At 37.2% G+C, this 14,601-nt stretch overlaps 2 protein-coding genes across 7 annotated transcripts; one reads left to right on the plus strand and one right to left on the minus strand.

Moving 5' to 3' along the window:
• Positions 1-1,931: 1,931 nt before the first annotated feature.
• On the minus strand, positions 1,932-9,384 carry LOC116182194. Of its 6 annotated transcripts, none has more exons than XM_031502715.1 (5): positions 6,983-9,384; positions 3,551-6,927; positions 2,862-2,909; positions 2,249-2,278; positions 1,932-2,161 (listed from the first exon to the last, which is right to left on the minus strand). In XM_031502715.1, exons 2-3 carry the CDS (start codon positions 4,533-4,535, stop codon positions 2,881-2,883), a joined length of 1,014 nt encoding a protein of 337 aa, XP_031358575.1. In that variant the 5' UTR covers positions 4,536-6,927; positions 6,983-9,384; the 3' UTR covers positions 1,932-2,161; positions 2,249-2,278; positions 2,862-2,880. The 6 variants fall into 6 exon arrangements, 4 of the variants coding, with proteins under 4 accessions (XP_031358575.1, XP_031358573.1, XP_031358574.1 ...); XM_031502713.1 differs by having other exon boundaries at positions 2,862-2,949; XR_004147446.1 differs by having other exon boundaries at positions 1,932-2,278; positions 6,611-6,927.
• Positions 9,385-10,815: 1,431 nt separating this feature from the next.
• Positions 10,816-11,878, plus strand: LOC116182197 (putative nuclease HARBI1). The gene is made up of 3 exons (XM_031502719.1): positions 10,816-11,089; positions 11,142-11,428; positions 11,477-11,878. The coding sequence occupies exons 1-3, from the start codon at positions 10,881-10,883 to the stop codon at positions 11,632-11,634; spliced, it is 654 nt and encodes a 217-aa protein (XP_031358579.1). The 5' UTR covers positions 10,816-10,880; the 3' UTR covers positions 11,635-11,878.
• Positions 11,879-14,601: the final 2,723 nt, after the last annotated feature.

Below are 14,601 nucleotides of genomic sequence, written 5' to 3' on the forward strand. Positions count from 1 at the left end.
ATTGACAACCGCACATAGTGCACGAACTGCCCCAAAACATTGTAAATATTGTAAACAAAAAGCAGAAAAAACAACAAAAAAGTATTGACAACCGCACATAGTGCACGAACTGCCTGCCCCAAAACATTGTAAATATTGTAAACAAAAAGCAAAAAAAAAACAAAAAAGTATTGACAACCGCACATAGTGCACGAACTGCCCCAAAACATTGTAAATATTGTAAACAAAAAGCAAAAAAACAACAACAAAAAAGTATTGACAAGCAAAATTATGGAAGACAGTAGAGCCAACCTCCTCGTGGTGTCTTCTGGGTAACGCCGATAGGCTCTAATGGGTAAATGTTTATTTAAAAAATTAGCCCAAATGAATCATTTTTTTAAGAATGATATTTATGGTTCAAAAAATTTATTTCGAATAATTATATTTTTGGGGAACTTTCCGGTGCAAATAATTTTATTCGAAGAATTTATTTCGAAGAGTTGCATATTCAAAAAACTTTCCGAATCGAAGAACTGTATTCGAAGAATTGTTTTCGAAGAATTTACTTCCGAAGAACTTTCCGAATCGAAGAACTGTATTCGAAGAATTGTTTTCGAAGAATTTACTTTCGAAGAATCGTTTTCGAAGAATTTTTTCCTGGAAATCGGCTAACCCATCTAGCTGATCCGGTGAGTAGCCATATATAGCCGATACTAACCAAACTTCATGTAAAATCCCATAAGACGATTTTCAAATCTCCTGAAGGTCATCTTCCTCTGGCGGCGATTTTAAAAACTAGAGCTCTTAAAGGGTAACGACCTTAAATGGAGCCTCTGGTAGTCACTTTGAAAACTAAATAGAGGTAAGCGATTTACCAGAGGGAGGGGATGTCTTAAGAGGGCGTGGGGGAACACAAAGTGGTCGGTTGTTAGACGTAATTAATAGACAGCAGATTATATATATATATATATTATATATATATATATATATATATATGTAAAAATAGACATTTTATCTCCGCCTATAAGAATGTATTCTCAATCTTCTTTTCACCTTTATATTTGGGAATATTAGAGTAGGTACTTAATTTTCATTAACGAGTTACATCTTTAAAACGTAATCCTAGTAAAAGTATATTTTGTCCTATTATAAGAAATTTTAGTAAGGTACATGAACTTAATTGTACATTTATTCAGAAAAGTGGTACCTACTTTAAGTAGAGCACAAATGTTAAACAATATTTTGTTTAAAAACCTAAATTGCTCTGATTTATTGCGGTGGTTTTCCATACAACGAAAGCGAATGATATCACAATACGAGAGCGGCTTCTAATGAGACAATGCACCACGGTCTATCGCTGTAAGCCGTCGAGTTCCCCTGAAACAAACTCGTCTATTATAGGGAATGATGTTTGGCGCGGGCGACCGTAAAAGCGCGGTGTATTAAAAGTATACGGTCGGTACCTTATTAGAGAATGTATTAAATCAATCTCATTAAGATCCGCCGTGTCCCTCAGCTACTCTCATTCTACACATTTATGCAAAGATCGTGGAAGTTACACTTCCTTCTATGCGATCACCTACGTATTATGAACTGGTAAATCGAACTCTCATATCCAAACGAATTGAGTTGCTCGTTTTATCATTCTCAACATATGCAAGATCGTGGAAGTTAGCAGACTTTCTCTATGCGATCACTAATAAACCTACGATATTATGTACTGGTAAAATCGAACTCTCATACTGAGACGAATTATGAGTTGCTCGTTTTACTATGCTCCAGGTCCAGAGATTGTGGAAGTACGCTTTACGCTTCTTTCTATACGATTAACGTTAAATGGAACTATTTACTCTCATAGTTAATACTCAAGGAGGGAAGTTATGGGTTGCTAGTTTTACCATTTTAAATAAAATTATCTATCTAAACTACATTTTTATTTTTTCAAAGGTACCTACAATTTGTTATTTTAAAAAATTAATAAATTTATTCATATATTCCATTTCTTCGCCCAGCCGTCGTTCGGTGAGGCGCGCTGCAGCGAGCTCCTCTTCAAGCCTCCTCCTTGCCTTTTGCGCGTCTTCATATCGTTGCATGTATACGGGAGCCTTCTGTTGTAACCATGCAAGCGACGCCTTCGCCAATTCTCTAGGTGTCGCAGGTTCAATCCAGGAGGGAACGACGGCTGTTGGAAGTTGGTTCGGTTAATTATTTCTCCAGTTTCTGAAGGAGGCTCGGAGCAGTTTCATAGAAACTTTGTTCGAATACCTACCTCAGAAGCTTCATATCCTTCTGTGCATGCCTGTAACAAAGAGAATAGGGATGTTAGAACTTTCTTTTCATAATAATAATGTTTATTGTTCTACAGATACAAAGTATCCAATAACAGAACAAAATTAAAGTTTGTTACGTTTGCGTAAGCGGCACTATAGACAAAAAGATAATATGCAAGATAAAATAAAAATAAGAGTAAACCTATTACAATGTAATTAAGTAACTAAATTAAACCATGACATTACATAAAAGAAAACAAATACATAAAAGAAAACAAATTTCAAAATTTCAGATAGAGGAGAAAAATTAATGTCTGCATGTCTACAGTATATGTTAAAATTACGCGACATTATGAAGGAAGGGGATTTTGATAATATGTTAGTTTTGGGAATGGGATTTAAGAATACCTTTGGAAACCGGGAAGTGCGTGCTGGGACAGATATGTTAAGGGATTCAAGTAGGGAAGGACAATCAACATGATTGGTTATGATGCTATGAAGAAATTATATGCTGTTAGAAATGCGTCTCTTACTTAACGATTCAAAAGAGAAGCGCTCAAGCAATAGTTCTTGAGAAGACCCTCTTTTCATTACACTTTCAAAATAACTTACTGAGATTGACCGACGGTACTCATCTGCTGTTGTTGTGCTCCTTGTAGTCTGAAAGCAAAACGATGGCGATGCCGTAACAAATGGATACCTACACATGTTTGTAAAATCGTTTAAGTCAATCACCGATGGTCATACGAATGTCATGCATGAAATGGAGCGCAACTTGGATGAAATTCGCGAAAAACTAGGAATGAGTCCGGTGACGGACTTTGCCGAATTGACTATGCGTAAATCTCCGCCATTTATCGGTAGTGATTTGGAAGATGACGAAGCTCGACGTCGTCGAGGAATTGCACAGATCGGCAAGAAAAAAATTTCCGCGAAAAAGAACGATAATCAAGCATCGTGATGACCTTTGGCAAGCTGATTTGGCCGAATTCACGCGATATTCTAAAGATAATCGAGGCTATAAATATATATTAACCGTAATTGATTGCTACTCCAAATACCTATGGACGCAACCCCTAAAATCGAAGAATGCGAGTGAAGTGAGCAAAAACATGACCGCTATTATATGCGAAGGAAGAGTGCCAGTCAATTTACAAACCGATCAAAGAAAAGAATTCTATAATAAGGATTTTGAAAAGTTAATGCTGAAACATACCATCAATCATTACTCTACGTATAGCGTAAAGAAAGCGGCCATAGTTGAAAGTGACCTAAAGATGTAACCTCAAAGACATACTTACCAATGTTCCACAATATAAAGATAATGGGACCATCTAAATTCAAACTTGGTGACTGTACGAATATCCAAGTATAAATCGGTGGCTCGAGGCTATCGGTATCCATGTACAGCAATTTCAAGCGGTCGGCGCTAAACTGATGCTGCATAAAGTTATAATGAAAATCGTACATTCTAGTTTTCGAAATCTCCAATATTGCCATCCCAACATATAGCGGTTTATTAAATAGAATTTCTGTTTTGGATAGCTCGATAGCCAATAATTCATCATCGAAGATCTCTCTGCTATGGAAATTGGGCTGGGATATATAATAATTGGCTCCGTATCTACCACTCCACCGGGTAACAAGCTTAATAATGCGATGGTTCCGCACATTCTCCATCGTTTTTCCGAAATTTGCATTATTTAATAATTTATATAGATTTTTTTCAAAACCGTTAGTAGCTTGCGCTCGCAACCTTGCGTTGAAGTCTATATATGGTTTTAACCAGCAAGATTGTTTAAAGTTAATAGTCCGGTGAACTCTTTCAAGGATGAGACCTGCTTGAAGACATTGGTTTAAATTTCTATAGTGAATAACATATCTAGTTTTTGAATGCAAGGTTGCCAGCAATTTCTTATTTTTAGCGCCCGGTGGAGTGTGGTGTTCGCAGAAAGGAATCGATTTATGTTGATCGTGCAATTGCCGGTGATACGATAAATCCACCACTAAAATGAGACCTTGGACCGCATCATCAGGTACATTTAATATCGCTTCAGGAGTTAATGACTTTAATTTAGCCTCGCTAAGCCACTTAAAATTGTTTAAAGGTAAACACTGGCTTTGAGCCCACCCATACAAGTTAACCATATCCATATACATGATATGAGTAGGGGGTTTAGTAGGATCGTAATTCTTCCCATTCAGATATTTATTATTGGTCTTGCTGTATTTCGTACAGCATTGCGTTATGCCTCCCCTTATACCTTTTTCAACAAACAGCATCATATCAACATCTGTGAAGCAGCTCGAGTTTAACTTTGGTGTAATTCAGCATGCATTGCCACGTGTATCCGGGCGCTGTGAAAAAGAATGCTGGATCGAGTTTATGCGTTGTTATGCACTTTCTCTAAAATTGGTGAATACATCTGCAAGTATAAGCACATCGCTTATTAGATAAAGATCGCTATATTGGCCCAAGTTTTGAGTTTCAAATTTACGCCAAACGTTTCTAGCATGCGAATATTCCTGATCTGAAATGTGCGACTGCCTCAACTTGCTGTAAAATTGTATCTTTTCCGGTAAATTGGTTTCATTAAATTTTTCCCAACTATCCATATATTCATACGGATACACGCCCTTTTTAGTTAAAAGTTTCAGCTGCTCATCATTTAAATGGCTTAACGTGCTACGCAAAATTTTGAAATCGTCAAACTTTAAATAGGACGCTAGATTATCTAATGATTCGCTCATGAAGCGATACGAATCTACGAATCTGAATTCGACATCTGCATTCTCCATTTTCTTAGTAAATGAAATGTAACGCTCCTTATTCTTAGGTAGCAGCGTGACTCTCCCAGGAATAGCTTGAGCAATATCCTTAATTATAAAATGACTATCCACTAAAATTATGAAAAAATATGGGTATCATATGTGGTGCTTTATAACGTAAATTGCAGGCCTGATGGGCACTACCGCGAAACCGACCTGTAAAGTGGCAGTGATCGCGAACTTTGACCTGGGGCGGTAAAATGGGCCCTTCACAAATATGACAACAGGTGGATGCATTATGTCCCAACATTTGCAAATCATTTAACGTTTCCATTTGCACTGGATTAATGAAATATTGTTGTAAATTGTTTGAAATTTCCTCAAGTTCACTGGTAAACCAATTAATACATTGCTCACCCCTCTGCAGGCGGAACCTCGACAATGAATTATCAAAGGTGCAATGCTACATACGTTATGCTGCTTATATTTTACGGTGTTTTGTGTCTCATCTACCCGAAAATCTTGTACCAAACATTCCAAATCACAATAAATGATGAAAGGGGCGGTCTGTTTGAATCCATGGTTCTTGAAATATACATGTGAACCGGGCTCTGGCATATTTATTTTACACTTATTAACTAACTTACAATTTAACTCATGTGTATTAAGTTTATCCGGTGAGCTAAAATAGTGGAGACACCTATCACAAATATACAGCTTTCCATGTCTCTTCGTCAACTGTGAACGTACCAATCTCGATAAATCTTTGATCCAACAGAAATGAAATCGAACCGCTTCATCGGGTTCCTCATTATTGTTAGCGGTAGCATTATTCTCAATATCATAATTCTGCTGGATCCTGAGTAAATTAACGTGATTCGCTTTCTTTTCGGTGTTAAGATAAATGGGAACAGTGACATAATCGGATTGCGTTTTTCTAGTAAGGCCGTAAATATTGATAGATAAATTGGGATTTTGTTTTAAAAATTTTTGGAGTTGGGTCTAAAAACATGGGGAAGCTAATACCATCAAAATTTAAGATTTGCGCATAATATGGATAAGAAGAGATACGATTGGTGTAGAGGGTAGCGGGGAGATGACAACGCCCATCCAAAACACGCTTCATCATTATTTTGAACACCGCTGATGACCGCTTTTTTAACTTGAATTTCTTTAGGTAATTCTATAAAGGACGAGGCCTGCATTAAAGTCACACTGTTTACGTTCACAGCCAACGAAATTATCTTGTACAGACCCCACCCACTGTCCTGTTCCTCAAATTGCATTAAGCGCTCCATCAAATAATCCACCGCGTTATTATTAAACAATTGCTTCAAGTCAGCTTCACTTAAATCGCTAGATAAAATAGTAAAATTCTTCGTTAAAAAACTAAATTCCCTACATGCTAGTGCTTCATCACTCTTATTCAACGAGGGCTTTACAAATTCCGCATAAAACTCAAAATTTGTTTTCAGCGGGCTATTACATGTGGGATAGATGTCTCTAATCTTAGTGATAAATAACTTACAGCTATCGTTAAAAAATGATCCTAAAGTCTTATGTCCTAGATTAATAATAATACCGGTACTCACACGCGATTTAAATGCGGTCGCCAAATCTCACCATTCTACCAACGGTCTTCTACCTAGGGAGGAGCCGACAATAGACTTCCCCAACTGGTTAATAAGCACCTTGTAGCGTTCCATTTTACCAGCCACAGCTGCAAGGTGCCGTTTATCTCCAACCGTTAGCGGCTCTGCTAGCGAAGATTGGATTTACCTAAGATTGGCATCGATGATGTTGATGAATTTTGGAACCTTGCTAGCAGAGCCGAGATTATAATTTTTATAGAAATGGCCAATCATTTCAAGCGTGGTATTCACATTGTCTAAAATATGAGCCATTTTTCCTAAAATATCTTCATTAAAATGCCTAAAGTTTTATTTAAGATAAAATGCTCTTACCTGGTTTTCGCTGCTTAAAAGAGGATTTCTGCTTTGAAGTAGTAGTTGAGACAGTCTGCTCACATGCACATACAAATGCAATGACTTAATTGAAATATGCCAGCTTAAATACATTTCGATGTAGATAAGAGACACGATGCTGCTTCCGCTCAGAAATTTCTAGAAACACTGACAGGATGCTGCATCCGCTATGATTAGATAAAAATTGAAATAAAAGCCGAGTGCAGTTAACGTCTCAGTCAGTGCTTCGAGCGAACTAGTTTGCGGCGTTATTTGGTGAGTATGATTTTAATGACTAATTTTGTTTGTTTGTTATTTATTTGTTACAGATATTTACTGCTCATAATAATGGAAGAATTTGATTTCGCTTCCTTGAACTCATCGACCTATTGTAAACCATTCATAAATGCAAAAGATCTGGAAATCGGAAATAAATACCCAATTACTGATGTCGGCGTAATCGGCACCAAGTTTGGAGATCGAATTATGGTCGAAATCGAAACCTTAAATTCCGCAACATTGCCCGGCGAGAGGCTCAAAAGGAGTATAATTATATCGAGACGAAAAGCGAGTATGCCGGCTTCGCCGTGAATTCACACCGCGAACAACCTCGAACGTCACGGACCAAAATTTACCTCCACACTCACAATTATTTCACAGTTAAATTCGCTTTCACAGTGGCGAACTCTTTGAAGCGAGCAAAAAGACAGACTCGAAACGGGAAAGCCCACGCGAAGATACGTGAACTCCGTGAAAACGCGTGAAAACCATCCATACTCGCGTTCGCGGGGCTTCACGGGTGTTCGCGGCGTGAGTCTGGAGCCGCCTTAGTTTAATTGTAAATGACTTATTGACAGGCCCGTAGCCAGAATTTATAATAAGGGCAGGCCCACAAAAACTCAGGGCAGACTGAAATTTTATATCAAAATGTAAAGAGCTTGTAGTTTTTTTGCAGTACTTTCATTGATTTTGTTTTGTTCGTAAATGTATACACTCAATCTGAAATCAGAATGACATTGACAGAGTAGCCATATTTTATATTTACATAATTATACACATAAAAAAAATACGAAGAATATGGTTATTTATTTTAGAAAAGTTGCAGTCGTCTGCTCTTCTGCTGATTAAATTTTCTCAAAAGTTGATCGTTGCTGGAAAATTATGTCAAAGACAGCTAAATCAGGGTTCTCTTTCTTTTGAGCGTTTATAAATCTGTTTACAACTACAATTTCTTCTGGAGATGGCAGTTTTACACCCAAAGTTTCCAAATATTTAATTTTGTCTAAATCGATATTTTCATCTTCAGCACTGGAAACTGCAATTAGCAGCTCATTGTTGTCTTCAAATCTTACTTTCATTTCAGTTAAGATAACATCCAGTGTTTCATAAAATATTGACATGAAGTATTCTTCATTTTGGTCTACCTCTTCTGATCTTTCGCCCGTTTTATCATATACTAGGTAGTCCTTAAGGAGTGTGTTGGTCTTTCTTTGTCTTTTCCTGGAAGTGTGAGTATCATCGTCAGCAACATTGAAATCGGTGTTGATTTTTCATCCATCATTTTATAAACGCTTTCATTTCTGTAGGAAGTAAGAGAATCTACTACGGATTTTATAAGTACAACAGAGTCTGTCAAACTCGCTTCGGGCGACTGAAGTAATTTATCAGCAGGATGAATAGTTTCTAACACTTTTTTCATGAACACCATGCAAAATCGGAATTCCTTGGAGCGAATAATTTTCAGTAAACCAGTACTTTCTACAACATAATCGCCGTCGATATCCCTGCTCTTCGATATTTTTTCTAGCGCTTGGGTTATTTTCCAATAATTATTGAAAATTAGACGAGTAACGTCCAAATGATCGCTCCAGCGCTGTTCCAGAAGGCGACACAGTACGTGTCCATCGTAAAATTTTGATAAACTTCCTTTCTTTAAAAACATGTAGAGCATGGCGCATTGATCGAAGTATTGCCTAATTGTGGGTATTTCCTTTATAGCTTTTACAATTACTAGATGCAATCGATGATTGGCGCAATTAGCAATGACTTTACGTTTCGGTTTTCGCTGACGCTCTCATCTCAGATTTGTTTGCAAAAGAAATTATAGAACAGGTCATTAGAAAATGTTCCTAAGGGCCGAGATATCCACCTTCTAATCAACTACTTAATAAATTTATTTAGCTAATAAACGTTTTTTACGGATTTTCACCTCCTAACAATTAATAGGTACCTAGTAACTAACCTTATTAGCTAAATATCTTATTAGCTAGTATGAGCTCCTGATAAGGTAGTATAAACCCATCAATTACAAAAGTTTCTTGTGATATTAATCTTCGTAAAATATACGTGAAAGGTAAGTAAAATCAAAAGTAAAAAAATTATTTTCCATTGACATACGCTTCTAATTTACTTATACAGGGTGGTGACTTGCGTAACGCATCATAGGGATTTCAATGTAAAATTCATAACATGCGATTATTGGCTCCCCAAATTATTTTATAGCAAATATGTATTAAGGTTTTTTGTAGGAAAAAAATTTTTACGTCAATCAACCCTATTAGTTTTCAATTTTTTGCATAATAAAGACGGAAAATTGGAAAATAAAACCCGCATCTTTTTCAATAATCGGTGATGCCATGGAATTTTATAATACTTTGGTTGTATGCGTGCTCGTTTATTATTGTGTCCTATATTTACATAACATTACATTTACATTACAGTACATGCAAATTCTAGTCGTCCCCGAACAGGTGCTGGATCAGCTGCTTCCGATGACGATCGCGTACTATAAATCGGCGGGGATCGTTAGTCGCTATGGTCCCGGGGTCGATGTTGCCGTAGGAAACGGGCTGCTCGATGGGCTGTAGTATCCACGCGCGTTGTGGTTTCGTCGGGCTAGGCGGAAGCGGCGAAACGGGTGTCGGGAGTGGGCTCCTCTGGAAGAAACGGCGGACCTCGTTTCGTCGCTGGCGCTTCACCTTCCTGGGCGTCGTAGGGGGCATGGGCCCGACGTACTGTCCGCGGTGGATGCTGGTAGGAATGCCGGGCTCGGTGAACGCCGGCTGGGGTAACCTGATTGTGTTTATCGGGCTCGGTGAACGCCGGTTGGTGAGGCAGGCTATTAAGAACACTGCCCTAAATTGAATACTGGCTATGAGACAACACAGTATTAGTGAGATGACCGCTATAAGGAAACAGGTGCATCTGATTTATTCTGCTGCTGGCTCGCCTTATAAAGGCCGTCTGTTGGAGTGGGGAGAAACCGTTTTGCATGTCTCCGGGGTGTTCTCGGCCGTGCTTGACTGCCGTGCCGAGCTGGGGGTAGTCTCGGCGTGCTTAATTGTATATGTTTTAGGCGCTGGCCGCCACAATACAAAAACTACACCAATATCCGTCATGCCATGGAATGTCTGCTATAAAACAAATCAAATTCTATCGAAAAGTATTATATTTAGAACAGCGAATTCAACATAAAGAAAGACCAAATTACTAAAAACGGTTTCCTAATATAACAATTTACAATAAATGTTCGAATAAGTCACCATTAACTGCAAGACAGTAACCAAGTCGATCATAAAATCCATTTCGAATTGCTGCTAATTGATAACTGGATATCTTTTTGTTTTAGAAAATTCCATGGCATCGCAGATTATTGAAAAAGATGGGGGTTTTATTTTCCAATTTTCCATCTTTATTATGCAAAAAATTGGAAAGTAATAGGGTTGATTGACGTAAAAAATTTTTTCCTACAAAAAACCTTAATACATTTTTGCTCTAAAATAATTTGGGGAGCCAATAATCGCATGTTATGAATTTTACATTGAAATCCCTATGATGCGTTACGCAAGTCACCACCCTGTATACCTAACCTCAAAAGCAATTGCAGGATCTAAAAAAAATGTATTTTCATGAACTGGATGATGAAATAGAGATGCAGGAAATTGAAGATTTAGGATTAAATCGCCAGAGATATATGGTTAGGGAGAGACAAGATAATTTCCATGGATGGAATGAGGAACAATTTTTCAATCGCTTTAGAGTGACAAAAAATACTGCACTTCACATTAATGGTCTCATTGAAGACAATATAAGACATCGCACAGATAGGTAAATCGTGTAATGGTAATTAGTTTGTATACCACATCTTTTATCGTTTTAGAAATCATGCTGTATCACCTTTACAACAGTTACTAGTTGCTCTTAGGTTTTATGCTTGTGGTAGTTTTCAAATAGTAGCTGGAGATTTTGGAGGTTTACATCGAACCACTTCTGGACAAATTATAAGAAGAGTGTCAAGGGCTATTGCGGAATTAAGCCCAGTGTACATTAAAATGCCAGATACCGTTGAGGAAATGACAATAATCAAGCAAGGTTTCTATGCTATCGCAAGGTTTCCTAGAGTTATTGGTGCCATTGATTGCACACACATAAGAATCCAAAATCCAGGTTCGTTCCTTATATGATAGTGAAGTGTTAGCTATATTTTGTACCTAGGTGGTGAACATGCTGAGAATTTCAGAAACAGAAAAGGTTTTTTTCTATCAACGTCCAAGCTGTATGTGATGCAAACTATAAAATTAGAAATATTGTATGTCGTTGGCCAGGAGCAAGTCATGACAGCCATATATTTAGGAATTCAACAATTCGTATGAAATTTGAAAACAATGAAATGGAAAATAGCATTTTATTAGGCGACAGCGGTTATCCTCTCTGTCACTATTTAATTACTCCAATTAATAATCCAACAAATCCCGCAGAGCACTATTTTAATGAATGCCAAATCGGAACAAGGACAATAATTGAAAGAACATTTGGTATATGGAAACGGAAATTTCCTATTTTGTCACTGGGACTGCGGAACAAATTACCTATGTGTCAAGACATTATTGTAGCTACGGCAATAATTCCCAACATTGCTAGAGACCAAAATGAAGCTATGGAATTAGATGACATAGAAATTGACCAGGACAATAATGTTATTGCACCAGTAAACGTAGAAAATAATGCTCGTCAACCGTATATAGATTATTTTCAAGGTTTATTGTAAGATTATCAGACATTTTTATACATATTAGAAGGTACTGAATGGAATACTTGTTCTTAATGATCACTTGTGATTTTTGTGTGTTGTTATTCTAATGTGCCCTTTTCCGCTTGCAATAAATTTATTTCTGCCTTACGAATGTTTAATTTTAACAGCTTCATTTTTAGCATATACTCTTCTTCCGCAAATTTGATTTTACTTAATAATAACTGCTTTTCCCATTCTGCATTTTCGGTTTGCAATGTAATTAGTGTTGTTCTATTGTTGGTAATTTGCTCGTATTTTTTATTGAAATACTGCCTCTCTTGTGGCTGTAGACGTTTCTTCTTCCCAGAAGTCCACTTCTTTGACGTGCTGGGTATAATAGACGTTTCCAGCTCACGTGCAACAGGGGCGGCAATATCAATTTCTGACAGTGGTATGTCGAAAGGTATGTTTTCCAAATTACTTATTGCTGTAAAAGGTAACGTTTCTACCATATCTATGCCATTATCTATAATTAATGCATTATCGCTGTCATGTCGGCACGGTAGCCCTTCTAAACTTAATGTGATCACGTCTAATATTTTTTCCTCGTAATCTGTGTAAGGAGTACCTTCTGGCTTTCCACCGCCGGTTTTATAAATTTCAAGTTTGTTTTTGGCCTTTTTTGCTTTTATTTCCCTCTTAAGGCAGTCATACTTTAACCTTAAATTTTTCGTGTCTCGATAATTAGAACTTTCATTTTGAGAATTAAATTCCGCCGTTATTTGCTCCCAAGTAGTGTTTTTCTCTTTCCATGTCACAGCGTCCGTTTTTTTATTCTCCAGTATACTGCTATACTTCAAACAAATGTCCGTTAAAAGACGCACCTCCTTCTCACTAAAATTGATGGTCCGCTGTCTTTTTGTCGCCATTTAGAAATAACTAAAATATACAAAATAGGTAATAATTTATTGCATAACAGTCACAATTACTTACATCGTAATTTATTAAATTAATCAAAGCTTCTCATTCACCAGTAATTTGAATTGCATATAGGTTAAGTTGTTCATCAAATGTCAATAAACCACTATTTCACTCCAACTCATGCATGCATTTCTATATGACCATCTTTTTTTTAATGATAACATCTTAAAATCAGAATTGCCAACTTTTCCATTTTGGGTAAGATGAGAAATTAGGTACCTAATATTTGTTAGGCAGATAAATAACAATGGAACTCCATGTTATTATTTATTAGCTAATAAATACACTATTCTCCTAATAGTTAATAGGTAGTTTATAAGGAGTTGGATATCTCGGCCCTTAATCATGTATAAAAGTAATTTAGTAAAAGTTACTTCACTAATTACGTTTGAAAAAATTTCACAGTAGTTAGGTACCTCTTACCTACCTAGTTATAACATAAGCGCCGGCCGTCGCAAAGAGTTTACAATCACTATCACTGACACCGTCGGTCGTTACGACTTCCACAATCCACTGCAATCAAAATTGCTAATTGCACAAATAACTTCCTATAGCATAGCGTAGTGTTTTAATTCAAGACTGAAGACAGTTCGCGCAAAACACAAACGAAAGAAATACAAGGCATTGGTGCGGTGCGACTGCATTAATGCAAAGTGCAATGAATTATAGTCATTGCTTATGTGTATGTCTAATCTTACGAGTACAAACGAAATTATATCAAAATATATTTTTAGACTTTTAGTACACCCGGAAATTATAAATAAAATTTTTGAAACCAGACTAGGGCAGGCTTAAAATTTTCCAGGGCAGGCTCAACCTGCCCTGGCGTACTCCTGCATACGGCCCTGCTTATTGAAAATATGGATCAAGATTCCGACCGTATTTCAAAGAGATTGTGAGCTGCGTAACCGAATACGATGTACAAAACACTGGAATCAGCCATGGCAGCGCAGCCACATCGATGGCCCAGCGCCGATAATGATTTATTGTAGAGATTGTATTATGGCGGGGCGTACACAAAAAACTGTGTAGCTTCATAATTTCTAGCATTACATTTTGTATATGTTGTGATGTAGGTACCCAAGTCGACAGCTCCCGCGCTAACGAAAGCGGGAAAAACACGAGCTCGGAACACCGGCGTAGTAACACAAACCTCACACTCGACAATGGCCGGAACCCCTACGTTGTGGAAGGCCAGGTTGCACTCACTCGTACCCATGCTAATTATCGGAAAGGCGGAACGCAAATAATACGCTTAATTGAATTTGAAACACAAATAAAGTTTATTAAAGAACTGATCAAAAGTGTAAAAATGAATCAAAAGGCCGAAAGACATCCTACAAATTTAGACAGAATACATTTAAAGCCAAAAAGTGCCAGGTTCCCCTAGAACTCGTCGGACAAAAGAACCGTACCTACTAAAGAAAATTCCGACTCACTGTTCACAGAGGTGAAATCTAGAGGGAAAATCTGGAGAATGAGAGGTAATATTGGATAACGCTAAACACATTTTACAACACAGCTACAAAAGTTATACAAAGAATAATAATCCGAGTAAGTAACTCTTGAATTGGACCTATTGAAATCTGACGTTAATGCAATACAAACTTGATAAGTTAAAGGATGG

This window comes from Photinus pyralis, unplaced genomic scaffold (assembly GCF_008802855.1).
Source record: "Photinus pyralis isolate 1611_PpyrPB1 unplaced genomic scaffold, Ppyr1.3 Ppyr1.4_unclustered_Scaffold4123, whole genome shotgun sequence".
Classification (NCBI taxonomy): domain Eukaryota; kingdom Metazoa; phylum Arthropoda; class Insecta; order Coleoptera; family Lampyridae; genus Photinus; species Photinus pyralis.